At 62.1% G+C, this 23,467-nt stretch overlaps 1 protein-coding gene across 3 annotated transcripts in view; it reads right to left on the reverse strand.

Annotated features, from left to right (window-relative positions):
- The window catches only part of MAD1L1 (mitotic arrest deficient 1 like 1), a 314,493-nt gene that overhangs the window by 23,766 nt on the left and 267,260 nt on the right, over window positions 1–23,467 (reverse strand). For all 3 annotated transcript variants that reach the window (XM_032326714.1, XM_032326715.1, XM_032326716.1), the window contains exon 17: window positions 20,256–20,446. In XM_032326714.1, coding sequence (XP_032182605.1) covers window positions 20,256–20,446 — 191 coding nt within the window. The remainder of the gene's footprint in view (window positions 1–20,255; window positions 20,447–23,467) is intronic.

The following is a 23,467-nucleotide window of genomic DNA, read 5'->3' on the forward strand; positions in this document are numbered from 1 at the left end:
CACAGCCACGACACACGGCCAGCAAGCTCTACCCACGCGCCAGACACACACGTCACGGCAGCTCTGCTCGCTGCAGCTGAAGAGCGCACACAACCAGAATGACCACCAACAGACAGATAAACGAGACGTGGTCACACACACTGCACTGTCACTAGACCCTGAAAAAGGAACGCTGTGCTCAGCCCTGCTACATGTGAACCAACCCCAATGGTCTGACGCGCGCGAGAGAAGCCGGACACACGGGGGTGCGTCAGGGGCTCGCTGACGTGAAATGTCCAAGGGCAGAAAGGGTGCTGGGTGCTGGGGCTAGGGGAAGGGGACAGAAGCGGGGCATGTGGACACACCACCCTGGGGGGGAAGCCCACGCATCACCACAAATACCCTACTAACAGTCCTGGGTCGCCCACCGGAAAAGGGTGGGATTTGCGGTAAGTGAATCACATCTCAGAGACACCCCATGTGGGCGCGAGGAATTTGCTGGGGTTACTTCAGCAGACAGACCCGTCTTCTGGAACAGAGGCCAGCAAAACCACGGCGTGGGGGCCAAACCCGCCATCAGCATCTCGTAGGTAAAGCTTGATCGGCACACGGCTGTGGTCAGTTACGTGCTCATCTGGGACTGCTGGTGCTGGACCCCGGCGTGGCCCAGCAGTGGTGATGGGGAACGTGTGGCCTGCAAAGGCCCATATCTTCACTAGCGGATCCTTCATAACTTCGTCAACCCCCACCACGCGTGCTCTCAAGGGACAAGCCCCTCCTCCCCAGACAAACCTCCTGAGGGAAGAGAAGCTGGGGCGTGTGTTGGGGTGCACCCGTCACAAAGCCTCAGGCTCGGGGCAGTGTGGGGCCAGCACCTGGGCTGGGGCGCCCTCCCCGCAGCCAACTCAGAGTGTTCCCTGAGCAAGACAGACACTGCCTTGCACTCTGGTGCTAGCGGCCTCACCATGACGAGGTGCACCTTGTCCCATGTAAGCATGTTCCCATTACTATCTACAGAAGGGGAAGGGCTGGGAGGCAGGACAGGGTACCCTGGATGACACATGGAGCTCCTCGGAAGACAGAAGCCACCTGAAGCCCAGACCTTCCAGGGGCCTGTTGCAGGCGACAGCAGGCCCCCTTCTCTTCTACCAACCCAGGGCCCAGGCTCTGTGTGGGAGGCACTGAGGCACTCAACCTGGGGGAGAAGGACTGGAACTTGGGGTATACCCTTTCCTCCCTGAGCTGCCTGGGCTAACGTGATATGGCCACCACAGCCAATGTCATGGGATCTGTGGGTTTGACAGACTTCCTGGGGAGACCTGCCTGGGGTTGGCCCTGCTCCAGAGGCCATACCAGAGGGAGAGGGCGGGTGAGTGAGATAGAGCACAGCATGGCGTGGGGCCACAGAACAAGAAACTGGGCTGCCTGGTGGCAGGGGACAGAGTCAGTGAAGAGCAGTGACCGGGAGGGCCATCCTGGGGCAGCCCCCTGGCCTCCCAGCTCTGCCCAGGACCTTGGTGGCCAGCCGGGCAATGGAAGTGACAGCGAGGAGGGGAGATGCCCCCACGGTGAGGCAGCTTGCTCCCGGCCACCCCAGGTCCCCAGGTGACAGGTGCCACACTCCATGGTGCCCAGTTCGGGCAGCAGGGCCATGGAGGTCTCGGGACACCCTGCCTGCTCGGCCCCACGCGCCTGGCACTCTCCTTGGGAAAGCGGCTTTCGTGTTATTCACAGTGGTGGTGTGGGGGTGGGGCAGACAGGAAGACGCGGCTCTTTACGACTCGACTCAGGGTCAGCAGAGACCTGAGCAGGGTACTGGGTTAACACCAGTGCCGCGCCAGGAAGCCGGCCCTCCCGGTCACCAGAAGCTGTGCGCACCAGCTCCCGGAGGAACAGCCTCCACAAACTGTGATGTGAACTAATTACATTTGCACAGTTAATCAGGACCGGCTGCCTCAGAGACGCAGCGTCCACAGACGCGGAGACGGGCCGCAGGGACACGGGGCAATGGGTCTAGCACGTCAGCCCTCCTGCCTGCACGTCCACTCAGACACAGAGGCCCAGGCCCAGGCCGCTGGCAGTGCTCCCGCACCAGGGTCTTGGTGGCTCCAGGAGCCAGACGCGGGCTTCCAGGGACCCGCAAGCGCCCCGGGACCACTGGTCCAGCCTAGCTGTGTGATAGCACCTCCTACAGGCACCCCTGTGACGGGCACCAGGGGCCAGCCGGGGGTACCGCTGGTGGGGTTGGCGGGGGCTGCTGCCGCAGGATGACAAATATTGGGGGAATGGACCTGTGTGCCAGGCCCAGAAGGGAGGTGGGGCCAGAGCGCCCGATCTGGTCCCTTGGGACTTGCTAACAGTCACCTAGACTGAAGCAGGACCCAGGTGTGGCCTCCAATCTGTGATTCCCCAGCGCCCGGCGAACCCCAAGAGGGGCCCTAACCGCAATTCTTCCCCCTGCCCTGGCTGTTCCTTGTCCCTAGCACCGCGGTAGGGAACGGAAGTAAAGGACGGTCATGGACAAGAGCCCCTCACTGAGGGCCAGCGGATAGGGGTGTGAGCACGGGCCAGCCATCAGCTCCCGATGTAAACCAGTCACTAATGAAGACAATTCCACCCATGTAGAAAGGCACTGCCCAGATAAGAATCACACAGTTAAGACACCATCTCCCATAAGGAGAAGTGACACTTGCTTGAAGAAATCCTCATTCCAAGTCCTTCGGGCGCTGTCCTGCTCTGTGGCCCTGCCTGAAAGGGTAGGGGTGAGCCGAAGGGTCCTTCCTGGTTCTTCTAAGTCAGGGTCATGACCCTTCTGTGGCCCTGAGGGGGTGGGCAGTGGCAGAACTGGGATGAGAGCCCCACCTCCTGCAGGACCGAATTAGCCAGAACCTTCCAGATCCGTATGGCTCCTCGCTCAGGCTCCCCCTCCCTCCAATGCTTGGCAGCTCTTGAGGACAGCCTGGGCTTCCCTGGCCTCTGATCCTGTGCCACGCCCTCCCGTCTGTCTTCAACAGCCAATGCTGAAGGCGATGTGTCCATGAGACCTCCCCATGCTGTGAGCAGCCCCCCGATACAGCTGCCCCTGTGATGCACTCAGGACCCTTCTCCAGCCCTGGCCTGTGTCCGCACAAAGAGCCCGCACGGTGCTGACAGCCATGGTGGTGGAGCAGAGAGCTGAACCTGCGCGTGGAGGACACACTAGGCAGGGTTTGCTGTGCACTCAGCTGCCAGCCCACCCTTGGTGTGTTGGGGACACCCCGTGCAGATGGGTGCTCTGGGGTGCCAGGGCCTGGACACAAAGGACCTAGAAACAGTGACTGGTCACAGTGGCGCTGATCTCTGGCTCACATGGCGCAGAGGGTCCTGGGGGGAAACACGTCAGACCGGTTTGGGGGTGTCTGCTATGGACTGATGTGTCATGCCTAGATGTACAGGCTAAAGCCTAACCCCACTATTGGGGTGCCAGGAGATCAGGAGGGGTGTCAGTGCCCCTACAGAGACCTAGGGGAGCCCCCTCACCCCTCCCACCGTCAGAGGGCCTGCTCCCAGCCTCCGTGGCCTCAGCGTGTGGCCACCTGGCTGAAGGGTCACCCCTGCAGCATGTGGTTGAGCCGGGGGGCCTGCACCAATGATTCTCCCTGCGAGCCGTGGCCCTGCCCTCTGGCTTGTGGGGCTGGCCAGGGCCTCTCCCTGCCTGGCTGCCAGACCCGGCCGCACTCTCGAGGCCCAGTACCTCAGTGGGGCTGGCACCCCAAAGCGGGCAGCCAGGCGCAGGCAGCAGGGGCATGCAGCTGACGCACGAGGCTGGCGGAGACCTTGCTCTGCGTGCTGCTCTGACGTCCCCTCCTCCGGCTTCTGTCACAAGACGTCAACGCCACCCTGGAAATGGCAACTTGACCACACATAACCCCTCCCAGCAGTGGAGGGGGGACTCAGGGAGCCGGTCACAGGTGCAGAAACCAGCACAGCCCTGGCCTGCCTCCGCTCTGCAGACCATGCTGGGCGTCATCAGGCCACCCCTTCACAGGTGCCAAAGCTGAGGATGGGTGGCTGGTTGGGGAGCCAGAGCAGCCGCCTGGCTGAATGGCCACCAGGGGCCGGCTTGAGGGCTGGCGGCCAATTACTAGAGCGGCGCCCCATCCCCTGTGGCCCCTTGGTGAGGCCACATGAAGCCCACCCTTTGTGGGTCAAATGTTGGAGGACCCGCTGACTTTCAGCCAGTGGTGAGACAGCAGCTGGCCCAGGCGCCATGCCGCCAAGCTGGACAGGCACCCTCCTGCCCCATGTAGTCAGCAGTAAGGCCTATGGGGACAGGGCCGTGACCCCTCACTCCCAATCGTGATGCACGCGTGCCCATGGTTCTCCCAAATCCAGAATCCTGGGGGTCTAAACACCAGAGCCATGGCCTTCGCTGGACACAGGTGCTCTGGGATGCTGCCCAGGCCGGCCAGGGAATGCACAGCCCTAGGCTGAGGTTGTCATTGTGGGCATCACTCACTGCCCTGGGCATCCCTTCCCTGAGCCACAAGGAGCTGCACATGATCACCGTTAGCTCATGACTACGTTTCCACACTGTCGGCTTCTGTGGCAGTCACCCCTTGCTGCTGGGAAGGGGGGCTGCTCCAACAGCTGCACCTGAGTTCTGGGTGGCCCCCCACTCCTGGCGGGCTACTGCTCCCATTTCCAGACCTTGCCATGGGGGCAGCCCTGGGCCTGGCCATGGTGTGCCTGCACCCAGCTGTGCACACAGGGTCCCCACCTTGAGGACCTTGTGTTCCTGGGGTCCCTACGAGGCCCACTTCAACATCCCCTTGCTCCTCAGAGCTCCGGGGCACCTTGCATGGGCTCACACAGAGGCTGGGATTTGGAGGAAGGCAGATGTGGATCCAGAACACAACCGGTTGTCTGCCTGCCCCCACCTCCCGCCACACCGGCAGATTCTTAGTCCCTAGCCCCAGGCGTGAAGGCTGGGAGCGCACAGACACACGGGGACCTGCCCCGGGAGAGGAAGCACGCCGGGAGGAACAGATGGTACAGGCAACGCTCACCTGGAAGGTGTCAGGTGCTACAGACACAGCGAGCCAGTGGGGATGTGCTGGGGGGGTGGGGAGTCGGGCAGAACCCCGACAGGCACTGGTGGAGAGGGTGGAGGCTCCTGGGGAGCCTGACGTGTGTGTCGCTCAGGCATCTGCTTTCTAGGGAGCACCAGTGGGTTTGAAGGAGGCCATGGAAGGACCAGTCTGGGCTGCAGCAGGCGGCCATGTGGCGGGAGCCCTGGGTGCGGCGAAAGCGCTGGGGTGGGGCAAGCCTGGGGCTGGAGGGGAAGCTGCCGGCTCCCATGGAGACACAGGGGTGGCCACAGCTCCAAAGTCCCAAGGAGGTGACGGCATTCTATCTCTGATAGGTGTCTTCCACACTGCTCCCCCCAAGCCCTGGACAGCCCGTGGTTCTACAGGAGGCCACCTGGGGCACAGCACAGGCATGACGCGCTCACGGTGTGACGTGCTCACGGCGGGGAACGGCAGCGGTGTTCACTCGCGGTTTGATGTGCTTCCATGCCCACACTTGCCATTGGTGGCCATGGCACTGGGCATGTGCCCTTCATATGGCTCTGCTAACGTGTTGGACAGACCATGCAGTAGCAGTCAATTTCATGTCAGCCCTGAGGATGCACGGCACCCAGCAGGGCCTCCCCTCCCCCCAGGACGAGGCTTGCACTCATCTCTGGTGTCCTGCTGCCCTTATCCTTGGGCTCCAGGGAGCAGCGTAGGGCCAGCAGGCAGACGGTGTCCCTGAGTGACGACGAGCACCAGGCCTTGTTGGCGCCCAAGCCTGGCCCCGAGGGGAGGTGTGGTCAGAGCGGCACTGTGCTGAGTGAGACGTCAGAGTGAACAGTCAATCCCAGGAGCCAGGGGCAGAGACTGTGTCCCCAGAGAGAAAGTCAACACCTGCCCCGGGGGGGGACGGCCCTGGCCTCTGATCCACAACCCCGCTCATCCCGAGGTCAAAGTCAGGAGAGGAAGGGCCCCACCCAGTCCCCACAGGATGTGGTGGCCAGGGGGAGGCGGAGCTAGGAGGAGAGCCTTGGGTGGACAGACCATGCCAATCCTGGCTCAGTGCCTTCTGCCTGGAGCCTCAGTTTCCCTGTTCCTGGGGGTGTGGAGGCAGCTGCGTCTCCGGTGCAGTTCTGAGGACTAAGGAGAAGCCGTGGGCAGGGAACAGAGATCATGGCCCCACACAGGCCAGGGCGCCCCTCGGGCTCTCCATGGCTGGGGGTCTCCCACTGTGGAGAAAAGCAGCCCAGATGCAGTCACTCAGGGGCGGGGAGCTGCTGCCTCCAGAGGGGTCAGGAGGGTGCCCAAGGATGTAGCCCTGGGGCTGTGTCCCTGAGGAAGACATACACTGTCATCAGGCAGAGAAGGGAAACAGAGGAGCGGGCATGGTGGCAGGATGGGGCAGTGTTCGGGGGAACAGGATGCTGTGCCAGGCAAAGGCCCTGGGGTCTGCGGCATGGGGAGTTGGCCGGCCCTCTGGGGCTGGGGGTGGTTTCTGGTTAGAGGTCACTAAGCACCAATGAAAGGCCCAGCCTGCCAAACACTGGGCTGACATCTGCCCCGGCCACAGGCTCACGTCGTTGTGCTCCTTCATGACACGGGCTCTTGCTTAGATCTCTCTCTGAAGAGAACAAAAACCACAAGCCCAATCCCTCAGGACATACCTCTATGTTAACCTCCCAAGGGACCCTTAAACGCCCCGGGAAGCCCGTCAGGGTACATGTGTGTTGTGGGAACGGGGGCAGCACCTGTGCCAGATGCTTGAAGTTCAAGGATGGAGGATGTCTGGGAGGCGCGTGGAACTTGGTTTGGGGCCAGTTCACTCCTCTCGGAACACCCCATGTGTGCTGGGCACATGAGGGGCCATGGGGACAGACCTGAGACCTAGAAGGGTTCCCATGTCCACTCCTGCCATTAGCAGGTGGAGAAGGGCAGGCCTGGGCCTCAGTGTTCCCGACTTGCTGGCTGGACCCGGACCCCTGCCTGCAGATAGGAAGACTTGGCCAGCGAGCGGACAGCAGGGCGCTGATGGGGGCTCATGGAGGCACTCAGAGTGGGGGTGCAGGTGACTGTCCCATTGCGTGGCAAGGGCCACTGTGCTGAGTGGGCCAGGAAGCAGTGTTGGGAGCCTGAGCAGGCTGGGGAGGGAGGCTCTGGGGGAGAGCAGAAGCTCCCCCACCACGTGGCCAGGGCGCATCTCTAGGGGCAGGTGGAGGGGAGGGCCGGCCCTCTGATCCTGACAATGCAGGAGTGTCCACACAGTGTACAGGCCACGTGTGCCTCCCTTAAAAACTAAGAGGGGGTACTGAGCTGCTCTCACAAATCAACATCACCCAGGGCTGGTGGCTATTCACTGACCGCCTGGGGGGCTCAGGCATGGGGCTGCCTAGGGAGAACATCTCACGCCATGCCACCTGCTACCCACCCAGAAGCAGAAGGCTCGGGACCCCGCAGTCTCTGTCCTGCTGTGACGACCACAGGAGAGGACCCATGGCCCCTCCTCCTCTGCAGGTAGGCTGGGCAAGTACGAGCGGGCGAGTCCCCAGGCATCCAGTAACCAGGCCCCTGTCTGGGGAAGGCCCCTCCCTTCCTGCTGCACCCCAGCTCTGAGCAACACGGCAGGCCTGCCCATGCCTGCACTGCGATCTGTGCTCGTGGCTGAGGCTGACGGCTTGTGGGAAGCAGGAGCCGGCAGACCAAGGGGAAACTGCCACGGAGAACAGGTCAGTTTGGGGGACACCGTGGGCAGGTCTGAACCTGAGTCTTACAGCCTCCATGGCTGCTCAGAGCATGAATGTGGGCAAAGGCAGGGGCCTCCCCACGTGGGGCGGGGGGAGCCAAGCGCAAGAAAGGTTCACAGAGGCAGAGATCTCTCCAGGAAAACTCCCAGCAGGTGTGACACGACTCTGGTTACGACGGATTACATGTGCCCGGGTAGTACATGGTTCACACACACATGGACGGATCAGAATGAGTGCACGACACATGCTGCACAGGCTGGCCTGTGCCTCCCAACTTCGGGGCTGGAGCCTCTAAGGAGGAAGTTAAGGTAGACCGAGGTCATGAGAGTAGGCCCCAATCCACCAGGCCTGGTGTCCTCCCCTGGGAAGGGGGGAGACGCCGCGGACCCACGGTGCCCCCGCCTGGCACGTGCCCGGAGGACATGCCACGTGAGACACAAAGTGGAGGTGGGAGGACGCGCTCAGCAGCAGAGCCGCCGGCTCCATGGCCGGTGCCGGGGGTGCTGAGCTGACTGTGCCCAGTGTCCACAGCAGTCTTATTTGGTACAAACCCGCCAGGCAGCAGCCACTCAAGCCCTGACATGTGCTGTGGGCTGTGCTCTCGTGTGTGCGTGTGGGGGGCTGTGGGGCAGGCACGGTGGGCATGGCAAGGCCTTCACCCCGGCCTGCTGCTCAGGCTTCCATAAGCCAGCACTGCGGTGCCCTCTCTGGGGGCAGGGCCAGCTCGGTCCACTGCTATCCACCCCGTGCGCTCCATGGGACCCCGTGCACTGGCCCAAACCCTTGTGCCACCCCGTCGCTGTGCCATGAGGCCCTCCTGCCCCACTCCTCTGCTCCCTGCACCTGCCTGCTATCACGGTGCCCCCACCAAGTGCTCAGACTGTCCTAGCTGATGGTACAGAGCCTGAGTGCTGCTGCAGAATAATGGGGAGCAGGTGGCAGCAGGCTTCGGGGGCTCATGGGGATTCTCGATGCTGATCTTTACTTTCATACATTTACAATTTTCCCAAGTGAGAAGTGAAAAGAGCAACGATCAGACCCCGCTGAGGAAAACAGAGGCCACTACTCCCCTGGCCCATCTGTTGCCCTGGGAGGTCTGTGGGACGAGCTGCTGCAGCTCCCGGAGGGCGGGGCCCACGGCATCTGTGCGGCCAGGGAGAGCATGCGTGGGGACGGTCGGTCGGCATGCTGTCCCGCCTCGAGTGACCTTCTGCACACCCAGGCCCAAGGCACTTCCGGGGAGGGAAGGAGACACGGGATACGTGCGGAGACAGACCGTGTCTGTGTGTAACCTCAGGGGTGATCGGAGCCCCCAGAGCCCACCCTGCTGTGTGCTGACTGGTCTTCTTAAAACATGAACTGGGGACGTCCACGAGGGCATTGGAACCAGAGCTGCCTTCATGTGGTAAACGACTAGAGAAAATGGATGAAATACACACAACTGTGCGCAGATGCTGGGAAAGCAGCTGCAGCAGCCCCAGAGAAAGGAGGCACGTGAGGGGCCCCTCACTGGGTGGGTGGGTGGCCCAGCGGCCCTGAGGAGCCAGGCCCTGCAGGCCAGAGCCTGCGCAGGACGGAGCAGAGCAGGAGTACTCCGTGACCTGGGAAGGCCCCCAGGGTGCACAGGGCCTCGCTGGCCAGAGAGGAGTTTCCGGTGGGCATCCAGGCCTTTACCAGAGACCCCGGAAGGCGAAGGTCTCAGCAGCAGCATCTAAGCAGCCTGAGAATAAAAGCAAACTAGTGAGCTCTGAGCACGCTTGAATACCGGCCTCCAAAAGAGCCAGTTGACCAACTTGCCAGCCAGAAAAAGGCCACTGCTGATCAGAGGAAGACACTCAACCACGTCATGTTCAGGAAGTGCAGCAAGTTAGGAAGCACGCAGAAAAGGCGACTGTGACCGGTAACTGAGAGACATGTCCGCCAACAGGAACAGGCTCAGAAATGAGGCAATCAGCACAGCAGGCCCTGAACGCGGCAGTGACGAATAAGTTCTCGGTTCATAAGACATGGACACAGTGAGCATGAGGCGAGCGGCCCTGATGATCCTGCCTCCTGGCCCTCCCGTCCTGGAGAGTGGCCTCCTATGCGGTCCCCTCACAGAGACGGCAGCAGCGATGGCCCTGTCCGAAGCTACGTAAGTCACCGTGTCCTACTCCACAGGCATCGAGCAGTCCCCAAGAGCGCCATGTGGCGAGCTGTGAAGCTTCCTGCCAGGAGCTGCACGGTGTGTCAGCAGGATGTGTGTGCCCCCTCAGCCTCCTGCCTGGGCGGAAGCCCAAGGGCACCCCTGACACGACACTCGCGGGGCCCTGGCCCTCAGACACTGGGACGTGACAGGCGCTTTTTGCTCTAAGGGATTTGTTACAGGCGAACAGGTAACCGAAATGGGGGTGACGGTGACCTACAAGAAAAGAACCGAATGGGTCTGTTGGATATGACAAACACAGCATCTGAGACAAAAAACTTACCGTATGAGGCGCACAGCAGATGAGCAGCTCCCAGAGAACAGGTCAGTGAACCGGAAGATGGAGCGACAGAGACCATCCAAACCGAGACACGGAAACACAAGCACGCAGCCAAGTGACACCAAGTGACTTTCTGGGAGTGGGGCCAGAGCTCCCGGAGAGGCACAGGAGCAGCACATGAAGAATGACAGCCTGGACTGTTTGAATCTGGTGAACTATGACACCACAAACCCGAGGAGCCACTGGACCACAGCGAAGCGAGCACAGAAAAAAATCCCACAAGCAGCCCAAGGCCAGGAGACCAGGTCCACAGGGCGAGGCCAGATCACCAGCCTTGCAGGTCCTCTGGGTGTCTGGGGGCTCAGCCCCTCGTGGGCCCCGGCACTCACTGTGGCAGACGAAGGTGGTGGTGTTCAGGGGGTGGCTGACAGTCCGACAGTCCGCAGAGCGTGAGAGACCCAGACTGACTCCCAGCCTGACTCTCCCCCAAGAACAAAAGCTGCGGTGTGCTTGGGTTCTCCAGCGATGCTGCCTAGGGACCGGAGGCACAAGGATGTCCCCGGGGGACAGGCCTCTGTGAGGTTGAGTGGAGAATGCATCTCCTGGGGGCCTCGTCTGGAGGTGTGACCCCCCCCCCCAACCCAGCCAACACCGTCTTGCCACAGTGAGCAGACAAGCAGACGGACTGGAGGACCAGGCTAACCATCTGAGCACAAAGGAACACCCGAATCAATGAAGGCAGGACCACAAACAGTTCCTCACGGGACTGTTGAGCCTGTCACTGGGATGAACATTTAACCAGGTAGAAAATGCTCATAATCCGGCGTTGAACAGAGCGGGAGACAAAACTCCGCGTTTTGGGCCCGCTTCACCAGGAAACACACACGAACACAGAAGCGGGCCGCTGACCAGCCCACGCTGCCCCCAGACACGGGGTCCCACGTGGTGAGAGTTACCCTGCAGGCCCAGCTATACTTGGATAGGGTTCCCACAGCTGCTTATATGATCAGGACCCGGGCCTCCGTGTGGCCACCAGGCAAGCATGGCCACCAGCGAGGAAGGAGGCATGAGTCCAGGCGGCGGCCCCAGGGGAGGCAGGGGCTCACCTCGCTGTGAACGTGGACGGCACGCTCTGCTCACCACCCCTCCCCCTCACGCTCCTGTGCTTACGCCCTAATAGTCCACTTAAGCCCTCAGCCCCTGTCTTAAAATCTCTTGAATGAGCTCCTGATGCTCTCGGAGAGCCGACATGCTGCCCTAGCCACCAAGGTGTTGTGTGCCCCAGGCCCTGCTCCTCATCTGCCTCCCCTCAGGCCCCCTCCAAAATCCCTGGGATCTAGCCCCAGAGCCTTATTTCAGTTTTGAGGATACCTGGGCCCCCTTGGCCACAGGGCCTTTGCATAAGCTGCTGGAGTTGAAACCAGGTCTTCCTTTGCACTGTGCTGATCACAGTGTGAGGGTCCACTGTCTGCTGGAAGGACATGGCCCATCTGCTTGGGAAGAAGCTATCATCCCAAGAAATCACCAGCCTTTCCCGAATGTGTCTTGTAACCAGAAAGGCAGCACTGTACACCAAGTCAGCCAGCTCTTTACTCGTGTTCATGAATTTTCTTCCGAATGTTGGGAGCCTTTCCTCATCCAGAACGGAGGGCTGTGTCCTGGGATCCCAGCTGCTGTCCAATCCCCCTAAACAAGCCAGTCCCCCCACCCCAGGAGGGTGGACACCAGAAGGCGCGGGCTCTGGCTTGGGCATCATCCAGGTTAGCCTAAGCCTGGCCTCTCCTCCTGAGGCCCCAGGGACAAGTATGTCTGGGTAGAGGGGGCTTGGGGGCCACAGTGCACTCCACACGACTACTCGGACACTCTAGGTCACCCTGATTCCTGAGCCTGCTCAGCTGAAGAAATGAGAGAGGTTTTGAAGTCAGCATGTATTCAAACCAACTCTATTTGAAATTCAGGGGACCCAAAAAAGGCAAATTCAAATTAAAGTGTCTATCTAGACTTCATTGTTACAGCAGGAGATTGGAATGCTCCACGAGTAGCTTTTTTCCGACAGGAGCCTGTGCGTGGTCTCGACTGCCTGTCAGGGGAGGGAGCGAAGGAGAAACAGCACAGCTTCCCCCCCTCCCCTGGGCCTCCCACGCAGGAGCCCTGTTACTTCTCCACTGCCTGGTGGGGCCGCATCGATGCCCAGGCTCACCCACCATTCTCCCGCAACCAGGCCTCCATCCGCACAAAGCGAGGGCAAAGCCGGGGGCCACAAGGGAGGAGAGCTGGTAAGACTAAGCCATGTTCCTCCCAGGAGCAGCTGCATTCTACTGTCAGGGGCTCTCTGTCCAAGCCAGCAGGAGCCCCCTCCCCACGCCGGGCAGCCCACACACCACACCATAGCCTCGACACCAGGCAGGGCGGCTCCCGCTACCCCATATCCCCTAACATCCCCCAACAGGCAAGGCTCCCCCGCCAGGAGGTGGGGACGGAAGATCAGGTTCACCCAGCAAAGTCTGAGTGCCCTTAGGGTCCTTTTCTCCTCTCCTTTAAAAATCTGAGAAAACAGAGCAAACCCCTTTCTCTCACGATTACTCAGCTTAGAAATGGATACTCCAACTCTGATTGTAGGATCTGATTTGAAGCAACTGGACAGTCACGGCCCAACCTGGGATACTGGCCCCCTCATGCATAAATGCAGGGGTGAAACCAGGCCATGTCCCAGCACCTTGGAGTCCTGACTATTCTGCGAAAGTCGCCACACAGCCACGGTGGCAGGGAGGGTGCAGAGGCCCTGGCCTGACTAGGCCTCCAGGTCCTGACTCCAGGCTGGCCTGGTGCCCCCTAGACCATCAGGCCTGTAGGCCACACTGCAGGGATGTCCCCGTGCACCCGTGAGGCGCCCCAGCAGCCAGCCACGCTCTGCGGTAAATCATCTGCTCCACAAAGTCACCTTCAGGGAGACGAAGGCCAGGAGGGGACCACTGAGGGGCACTGCTGGCACTTACATGTGGGGCTGGCCTGATCCCACCAAGCTTTCAGACACAGCACGCCTTGGCCACCCAGATCAGTCAGCAGTCGCCGGGCATGGCAGGAATGCCACCTATCTGCCTGGCAGGGGCAGCCCATAGACGTCCCCAGATGTCAGCCCCTGTGCTCTCATGGCCCTGCCAGCTCTCCAGCCCACAGAGAGGCAGGCCCACACACTGCTTCTGTGGACATGGCCTCGGGTCCTCACTCTCTTCCGCCCGCTCATGGGAGAGCCTATTGCAATCTAAAGGCACATCGGAGAACGGCCTGCTCCAGGCCGAGGGGTGCCCAGGGGGCAGGCTGGCAGGGAAGGAACTGAGGGGTTGGTGGGGGAGGGCAGGCGTCCCACACGGGTGGGGACAGGAGAGCCGCAGTGGACCAAGGCCAGGCTGTGCCTGCCCTGTGTCCAACAGGCCTGAGCAGCCCCGGGCAGGATGTTCTCGTGTGCGGGTGAAAGTGCTGGGACACTGGTTCCTGCGAGCTCACCCTTCAACCCGCTCTCTCCTACTACTGGGGCGTCTCTGCCGTAGGATCTGGGACTCCTGCATGGGAAGACAGCAACACGGGAAGTGGCCTGTGTCAGCCAGACACTGCACAGGGACAGCGGGAACCCCCTCCCGCTGCCGAAACACCATCAGACCATCAGGCCCACAGCAACCAGCGCAGAACTCACGGCGGGGAGTGGGGTATGTCCCCAGGCAGCCTCAGAGAGACGTGCACCCGGCTTCAGACCGGCTCCTCTCCTGACACGAGGCCCTGGCATGGGGCTGCACTGTGGGGCTGTTTTCGGGTCAGTACCTAACAAAGGGAGCTGTCCCTGGGGCACAAGGGGCAGCTCCTGCTCCCAGAAGCCCCCCTTCCTCCTTCTCTAGCCAAGAGCTGTTGGTGTGGCAACTGCAAGGCCCACTAGGCCTGTGCCAGCAAGATGACGCCACATGGACATCGCCCCACGGCATGAGCTTCTCACCTCACCACGGCCTTGTCCAAATCCCTTCTCTTGCTTGGCCCAACCTCCCCGCCTCTGGACAGGGCAGCCCTACATCTCCCCAGCCTGGCTCTGGCCTCTTTCCCTGCCTCTGCTGATCCACAGCAATTGCTCCCATGTGAGGCAACCTCTGCAGTGGGTGGCCCTGTCCTTGGTGCCACAGGAGGCTGCCAGCCTGTCTCTGCCCATCGGATAGGGGTCCCCCGGCAACGGTGCTAGCCAGGCCCAATGGGGCTGGTGTGAGCCAGGGCGGTGGAGGGAGGCTGTGCTCTGTGGATGATGGGGCACGGGGGAAGGCCAGCCGGCAGAGCTGCTCTGCTGATTCACGAGGCTGCCCTACAAGCAGAAGAGGCTGCAGGCACAGGGGACAAAGAAGAAAGCTCCGTCGGGGGACAGCACGGCCTGCGCAGGCCCCAGCCACAGCCAGGGTGTGGGGACAGAACAGCCATGAGGGCTGGTGTGGGGCCGGTGGCAGCCATACACCCAGTCCCTTCTGGGGGCAAGCTGGGCAGACACAGGGGGCTCAGCCTGAGCCTACGTCCCCTCAACAATGGACGACCTTGGGCAGGACCGGCTCTGTTCCTCCCCGGGGCCCAACAAGCGGGCGTCTGCTGGCAGAGGAACGGAGGGAGCAGGCCTCAGATCCGTGGAGGTGCAGGGAGGCTGCCGGGGCCCAGCAGGCAGGTCCCAAGGGGGTAGCAAGAAGCAGTGTGGCCCACACGCCCACTCAAGGGAGAAAGCCCGCTGTCATGACTGTGCGGTAGGAGCGAGGTATGAGCCCCCGTGGCTCCTCCAGCAGCTGCGGGACACACGTGACCTCTGATGGGCGCCCAGGCTGCTCTTCTACAGGAGAGGCAGGGAACTGCTCGCAAAGGCCCGTCTGCACCTTGGCCTTGGCCCCAGGAGAGGCACCAAGCCCTGTGCGCTCGTGCCTGCGGGGACTGTGTGTGACGCTGTAAGATCTTCTCAGGGCTGAGCACCAAGAACCACACAGTCCAGAGGGCCGGGTTCCTTCCCACACGTGGTCCGTGGACCCTGTTGTGAGGACCTCTGAGGCCGAGTTGGCCATCAGGTGCACACAGAGGACGGGGAGGCTCACAGAGGTGAAGCCCTGTGAATGTCCCATACAGCCCGGGGAGGCATGATGACAGTCACATTCCATAGCTCTGACCCCAAGTCTGGCGCCATTCACAACACAACAGGGGCCATCCCTGCAGCCCAAAGGGTCACTTCCATCTAGCAGACACTCCCCCACTGTAAGCTCTGGGCCCACATCAGAGAGGCCAGAGCCTCCAGCCGAGGTGCACCCTGTCAGAGGAGGTGCACCGCCCAGGAGACCCACAGCATAAAGCGAGCTGGAGGCCAACACACTGCCTGCCACCTGACCTCGGTCTCCACTGCTCTGGGACCCTCAAGAGCCTGCCTTCCTGCCCAGCTGCTTGGGGGGCCTGGCCTCTGCAGAGATGTTCCCGGGGGCCAGATGGAGAGGCAGGCGCTGGAGGAGCCCAGACAGGTCCTACTTCTCAGGGAGGCCACGCCTGAGCAGGGTTGTGAAGGCCGGTTGACCCAGACACGTGAAAGCGAAGGAAGAAGCCCCATCCCCAAACACTGGTCAGCAGATGGGAGGGGCAAGGCGGTCCTCAGACAGCACTGGGGCAAGGCTCAGGGAGCGCGCTGCCACCAGTGTGCCTCCAAGCCCCAAAAGCAGAGCCCAGAGGGGAGGGATGTCCCCACACGAGCCAGACTTCTCCTGGGGGCGCCTGGACCCACACAAGCAAGTGTGCGGGAAGGGTGCTGCTCACACTCCCAGGGAGCACTGCGCGGCAGCAGGTCGGCCCCTGGTGGGTTCCTGCAGTCCCCGCGTCCCCAGAGCCCTCGCTGTGGCGAGTGGAGTCACTCTGGAGTTTCAGGTCCCGGCCCGCACGGGGTGTGCACTGCGGTCCTACCCGGCCCCCACTGGTGCACGCTGCCACATGCCCTGGACAGACACGAGACCCCAGGACAGCAGGCAAGCCCCGGACGTGGCTATGCAGCCTTCGAGCCACTCTGCCGCGGCCAGTAAGCTGGGTTCTGCCTTAGCGGCCGGCCCCAACACCATCCCCAGGGCCAGGCCGAGAGGACATCACACGCCGCACAGCAACCCTGTCCACAGCTGGACCACACAGGCCGTTGGCACGAGACCCAGCTGCCGTCGTCACCAACCTCGTCTCCTCCCTGCAACAGGGCCTTCTTCCAGGAGGCGGGCAGGAGGGCTCCTGAACCACAGCCACACAGAACGACGGGCCACAGAAACCAGGGCTCTGGCTGGTCCTGGGAGCTCACAGTCCCCTGCACTGGCATGAGGGAGAGCCGGCTTTGCTCAGGGGCGGGTGTGTGTGTGTATGTGCGCGCACGCGTGCACGCAGCCAGGCCCCTGCTGGGCCAGAGCTCCTGCCTTCCTCGGAGTGGCGGCCCCAGGCTGGGCAGCTTCCCCGCACACAGCCAGCATGTCCGGACTGCTGGCGCCATGAGTCCTTGCACAGAGCGCGCGGGTGAGCCTGAGCCTCAGTCACGGCGGCGAACAGCTGCGGAGCCTGCTCAGCTGGGACGGTGCTTAGCTATTTCCAACTCTGCCTCGGGCCCCTTCCTGCCTGAAAAATCACTTGGGAAAATAAAATACCATAAAGCAAAGGGGCCAGAAGGCTATGCCTCAACGTGACCCCTCTCCAGCCTGATTCCACCACCACCGCTGCGGGAGTCTGCCATCAGCCCCCAGGTGGCAGGGCCCCAACACCTCATGGGGGCCGCTGGGCCACCCCGTCTCTCGGGCCCATCTCTGTCTGGCAGCTGCTCACACTCAGGACTGCCAGCCCACAGAGAAGACTGCCCTGCTGCCCCACTGAAGGGGCAGCCCTGCACTGGCGAAGCCCTTCTGACCCCGGGGCGCATCCAGACTGAGCTCACCACTGTGCATGGGGAAGCTGAGTCCCACGGGTGCAGTGACCCTGCCAAGGGCTCCAGGGCCCCTCACGTCCCTTCTTGGGATCCTGGAAGCCAGTGAGTGTCTGCAGAGGGTTGGTCTGCCTTCTACTTAGCTTCTTACACTCTCTCCCCCATCTGTCTGTCCTCAGCGAGCGCCCTGCCCATGCCAGGCCCTGAGCGGGGAAGTAGGCAGAGGACAGGGTGGGATGGGGTATCCTGTCCCTCGACAGTGAGCAGGCAAAGGTAACAGGTGATCAGCAGTCGATCAGAGTGCCAGGTTAGAGCACTCCTGACAGGCCAGGCAGCTCCAGCCACAGGCCCCACAGCCCTTGGCCCAGAGGAAGCTCAGAGGCTCAGTGTCGTCGGTGTCTGGGAGGCCTTTGGCCGAGTATGTGAATGCACGCACACACCTCCAGAGGGTCTGTGGAGACTGCCCGCTGCGGGCTAGCTGCTCCCCACAGCCCAGCACTTCCTGCCGGCAGAGTCACAGGGGAGACGGGGCCACCATGTAGGCAGCCTGGAGCCCTGCAGCATGCAAGCAGCAGCCGCCTCTCCAGGCCCTGCCCAGGACTGCCCAAGGTGTGGCAGCTGGTGCCAGGGGACCATCCCTCAGGACACTGGGGAGCGTGTCTGTGGACAGAAGGCTGAGCCAGCAAAGAGGACAGAACCCCCCACCCACCCAACCCCTCCCGTGGGGTGGCCCGTGAGCTCCGAGGAAGGCCCCATGTGGATGTGCCCCGAGCAGCGGGTGCCCGCGTGTGTGTGAGCAGCAGGGGGAGGCTTCAGTGGAAGAGTGAGGGAGGAGCCGGGGTAGCCCTGGGGGTGAGGGATGGGGGACTGAGGCTGGCAGGCCCTCACGGCCACATCGGGGAGCCCAAGAGGCAGGTTCGTGTCCCGTGCAGGATGAGGACACTGGCTGGGCGGGGCAGGGTGGGCTTCACCGGCAGAACGGAGGGGAGAGTCCCTCAGTCGGACCCACAAAGGGGTCCAATGTAGGGCCCAGGGCCCACGCTGGAATCCTGGGGACTTACAGCCTCGCCCTGAAGGAAGAGACGCACATTCGGGGCAGGTAGGGTATGTCTGGGGCCCCTAGCTGGCCCCAGATCCCTGTCCCTCTGTTTTACCCAACATGGCTTCCCATCCTTTCTAAAGAGCCAGGATGAGAAAGACAAAACCCACCATCAGTTCCTGCCCACACAGCACCAGGCACCATGGGGTGACGGGGGTGACGAGACTGCACACAATAAGAAAACCAGTGTCCTTGGCAAAGCTGGACTTCCAGGGGACCAAGACACAGGAGGCAGGTAGCCCACCTGTCCAGAGCCATCCGCGAGGAGCTGGGCTGGCTCCCGACCAGCAGGGCCCCGTGACAGGCACGAGAAGACTCTGCCTCCATGCCCTGATGGGGGTCTGATGCCCTGCTGGGGGTCTGGGTAGGGGGAAGCCTGTGCCTGTGCCTATCACATGCAGATGTCCATGCACATGTGCACACATGTACGCTCCTGGGCTGTTTCCCGGACGCCCCCACACCCCTATCCCATCCCAGGAGGCCGCGCAGCGCCAGCGCTTGCCGAAGGAGATCCTGACCCACTAGTCGCGCTCTCTCAGCTGCCTGGCCTGCGGCCATCCTCCACGGGGGCCACCGGGGCATCTAGGGCAATGCCTGAGAGCAGAGTACAGGAGGGAGTGCCCCCTGCCGACCGGTCAGGGACTGCCCTGTCCTGTGCCTGGGTCCCCTGCTCTGTGTAGAGGCAGTGAGGCTAGACAAGGACACGGAAATCACCAGGCCCGTTCCATGGATCCACCCCCAAGATTTCCAAAGACAAATGAGAGAAACGGCTCCTACTTCCGGCCAGTCCTCCCCATATCCTGGTGCTTCAGGAGGGCTGGGAGCTGCCCTAAAGGCTGGGCATGGAGAGCAGGCGCCCGTGCTTCCAGGACTCTGCAAAGCTACTGGAAAGACTCTGTGCACGCCACCAGCCTGGCGGGCCCCTGCTGCACCAAGCCCTGGCCAGAGCTGGGACAGGGTGCACATGCCTATGCGGGGGTGCTGAGCACAGTCAGGCCTCGGGCATGGGCGAGAGCTGAAGGTGGGGAGGGACAGCAGACCATCGGTGGGGGGCGGCAGAGGCTCTGGGGGATGGCAGAGCGTCTGAGGGATGGCAGAGAGTTCAGAGGGGGACAGCAGAGGGTCTGGGGGGAATAGCAGACTGGGGGGGGCGGCAGAGAGTTGGGAAGGGGAATGGCAGAGGGTCTGAGGGGGGTCTGGCAGACTGGGGGGGATGGCAGAGGGTCTGGTGGGGGGCGTGGCAGAGGGCCTGGGGGTCTGACAGTGACTTCTGCCTGTCTCCACTCTGTGGTGGCTGCCCAGAGCAAATTGTACATCTTTGTTAATTTACTTAACATTTAAAAGAAACCGTGGTATTTCTACAAGATATGAAACAACGATCAGCAATGCCGAGTTCTCCCAAGATGCGGGACATCACACAGGAGTGAAGTACGTTTCTGACAGTTTACACAGACACCTATCGTGTCCTGTCCGGAACTGCACCCTGGCAGCATCTCCAGAGAGAGAGGCTGGGGCCAACACGGGTCACGCAGTTCCCGCCCTCCTGTGAGCTGGGGGTCCCAGCCCTGGCCTCACCAGCAAGCCCGAGTGCATGTCCCACAGAGTCCCACGGAGGGAAGGTCCCTCTCCTGTCCTGCAGTGCAGCACGCTGGCCTTGGCCATGGTCAAGTCCTGAGGTGCCTCCCTGGCCCAGCACGGACCCTCACCCCATTACTCCAGCTGTCCCCTGAGCACGGCTGGTGTGGGATGCCCAGGGCCTCATTACCCTCTCCCTCCCAGCACACAGGGACGGCCGACAGCCAGAGCCAGCCAGATCAGGGCCTGGTGCTTCCTGCAAGAGGCCCTGGGGGGCAGGGCAGAGCTGGGGGTGGCTGAGAGTCAGGAGATGCCCCTGGCCTGGGCCCCCGCACACACGCAGTGAGGCTGATCCCGCACACACGCCATCGTCCAGCAGCGCAAACGGCGGGTCCCGGCAGGCCCTACCTTGAAGATGAGGCAGTCGGCTTTGTGCTCGGCGTACATGGACGTCAGCCGGTACTGGTTCTCTGTCGTGATGTCAATCTGGTAGCCAGTGAGCGCATAGCAGACTTTCCGGAACTCCTGGATCTTAGTCTGAAAGACCTCCTTGAGCCGCTGGTTCTTCAACTCGGCGCTCTCCACCTGCTTCCTCAGCTCTGAGGGGGAGAGGAGAGGAGGTGAGCCTGCAAGCCGGGGTGGCAGCAGGGGGCCAGAACTCCAGGCAGAGGGTCCAGGAAGCTGGACAGGCCACCCGTGTCAGCGAGGCCCGGCGTGTGCACTGTCTGGGAGTGAAGAGCGTGGGCTGTAAGCAGTCTGCGCTTGTGCCTCCACAGAGAGCAGGGTTCTGAACGCCAGACCCCCTCCAGGCTTTGAGCCCCAATTCCACCCCTGGCCTGGTCCCTTCCTGAAGGACAACCAGGGCACACAGAAGCTGGCCCAGGTCGGGACGTGGGGGGTGCAGAACCAGCCCCTGGCCACAGCCCTCAGGCAGGAGCGCTCTCTGACCAGGGACGCAGGCCTGGCCTCCAGCCCTGGTTCCCCCCACACATCTGCAGCCATGTTCTTGTCAAGGGGCCAACGCCCACCCACATGGGCCAGGACGGAAAAGCGCCGAGTGGAGGGGGGTCTTTGAGAAGAGATGCCTTAGAGACTCATGACCACCTTAGAGACAAGGCCACCAGGTAAAGTCAGGCCCCTCGGCCCCCTTAGCCCCCATGTGGCTCTAGCAGCGCCATTCAGGGCAGAGGCTCCTGGGCCCACCCATCATTCCCACCACGGTCTAGGGCTATGCAGGAGAAGATGCTGTGCCAAGTGCAAAGCCGTCGGGAGGCTACACAGCAATTACCACGGCTCTGTCCCCCATGGTGCCTTCCCAGTAATGAAAGCTCGGTTACCCACCCACCCCCCCATTCATTAGTGAGGCTGGCTCTCCTCAAACACCAGTGTAGCCTCTGAAACCAGGAGCTTCCCAGTGGTCCTGTCTGGAGCTGATGACGGGGATGCCCCTGGGCCAGAGAGGAGTCCCCTGGCCAAGGGCGTGGTGGGAAACCCCCAAGCCTCAGAGCCGGTCAGCCAGCTCAGAGCCCTGCCCATCGTGATGGGGACGGCAGCCCCTTGTTCTCAGACCGACACCCAGGCCCAGGCCTGCCAACCACCAGCTCCCTGGCGGGGCTGAGAGCAGGTGGTCCAGTCGGACAGCTTAACAGGAGCAGATGTGGGCAGGGTCATTTCCTGGAGGAGGTGATGGGGATAGGGGACAGGAAGCCTGCCTTCTGGGGTGGGAAACCCATTGCAGACCCTGTACCTGCTCTGGCCTTCCTGACCTGCAGCCTCAAGGCCCTCCCCCTGCAGCTCCTGGGTACGAGTCAGGCACACAGCCGTCTCCAGAGGTGTCCACACGAGGACCAAGCCGGACCCCATGGGACCCTAAGGGGCCATAGTGAAGTGCGGCGTGCTTCAGGCCATACCACCAATGAAGAAAGCCCAACAGCCACCCACAGGATCCCACAGGCTCTGCGGCTGCCTGAAGGCCACAGGGAGGGTGCGGGTTCTCTGCTTTCCAAACAAGGGCCTGTGGGATTAAGAGCTTGGCCACGGGCACCTGGCACAGGGAGGCCTTCTGCCCCAGACCAAGCTCTCGACAGCCCCCTGCCCCTCACATGCTCCAGGTGGTGCCAGGCCTGTGAGCACAGGTCCTCTGTCTCGTCTGCGCTGCCCATGCCTCTGCAAGCAGCCTGGGGCCGGCCACATTCTTGCTCTGAATGCGGCCCCCTGCTACCAGAGCACAGCTCCTTCTGGCCTCTCCGCCACACATATCCATCCCCATGCCCTGCCCTCACTTGCCCCCCATCCAACACCCGGTGCCGATGGCCCTGGCGGACACTGTCCTTCTGGAGCAGCGCGCCTCTCCACTGGGACTTGGGCACGGAGCCCTGGATTAATCAAGTAATCAGACTATGAAATCCAAGGGGGTAATTGGCTGCTCTGACCCCACACTCCTCCCTGTGTCTCTCGGCCAGCCCACTGAGGATGGGTCCGCCAGCGGGAGGAAAGCCCACTCCACCAGGGAAAATCCACTGACCGAGGTTCTGAAGCAATATTTCACCCCTGTCAGAGGCTGCACGGCCTTTAATGGATCGCAGATGTCCACAGGGAAAATTAAATCTTGGTAATAACAGAGCCTGACCTTGGAGAAGGTAGGAGCCCCTTCATCCACAGGCACCAAAATGCTGCCCTTTCCAGAGTTCATGGACTCCCACGAGTAGACAGGGCTCGGATCAGGAGCGATGAGCCTGGCCACCTGCCAGGTACCCCTGGGAGGGGCACCCAGGTGCCAGGACCACACGCCAGGCAGCACGCACTCCCTACCCTACATAGCCTGCTCAACAGCATGAAGTAAGTCCCCCATCACCCTCTGACGGGCAAGAGAAGGGGTGCCTGGGTCGGGGCGGGGGAGTCGCCGCAAGGTCCCACAGGCTGTCTGAGGGCTCTGACCCCGGCCTGCCTGGTGCGGGTCAGGCGAGAGGCAGCCGCTCTCCGGTGAAGTCACCTTAACGCAGCATGTTCAGGAGGGACACTCTGAGTTCTGGCTGTGACTCAGGGCAGAGCAAAGACGGTGCTCTGACCTCCCCCTTACTCTGCTGTTCAATTGCTTATATAAACGTGAATGAATAATTCACATGATGGTTTGGATTAAATAAATAAAATATGTGCCTTTTGCCTTGGAAATGCCATTGCTCTGATGCAGGCTCTCCTCGGGAGCGAGCGGAGCCTTCCTCTGGGCGGGTTTGGTGGCCTGTGCATGTGGCACTCATGAGATGCTCCTCCACGTCCCAGAGACCAAGAGCCCGAGACCCCAGGACCTGTGGGGACCACATTCTGCATCCACATGCAGGTACCCTGCCGCAGCCATCCCCAGCACCAGGCCTGCTGGTGGCAACCACATGTGGGCAGGGCTGGCAGAGCAGACAAGTGGCCTCATAGGGTCTGCTGAGAGCCTGGACCACCCACCCCAAAGCTCTCCTGCTGGGTGCACATCCCGGGGACCACCAGACAGTATGGAGACCTCATGCCTGGGGCGCCTGCACTCAGGCCCGGAACCAGCCCCAGAGTCGGGGGGAGTTTGTACCCAGCCCAGACTTGACCTCAGCCCTGTCCTGCCCCCACCCCCACCCTCA

Source organism: Mustela erminea, chromosome 20 (genome assembly GCF_009829155.1).
Source record: "Mustela erminea isolate mMusErm1 chromosome 20, mMusErm1.Pri, whole genome shotgun sequence".
In the NCBI taxonomy this organism is placed as follows: domain Eukaryota; kingdom Metazoa; phylum Chordata; class Mammalia; order Carnivora; family Mustelidae; genus Mustela; species Mustela erminea.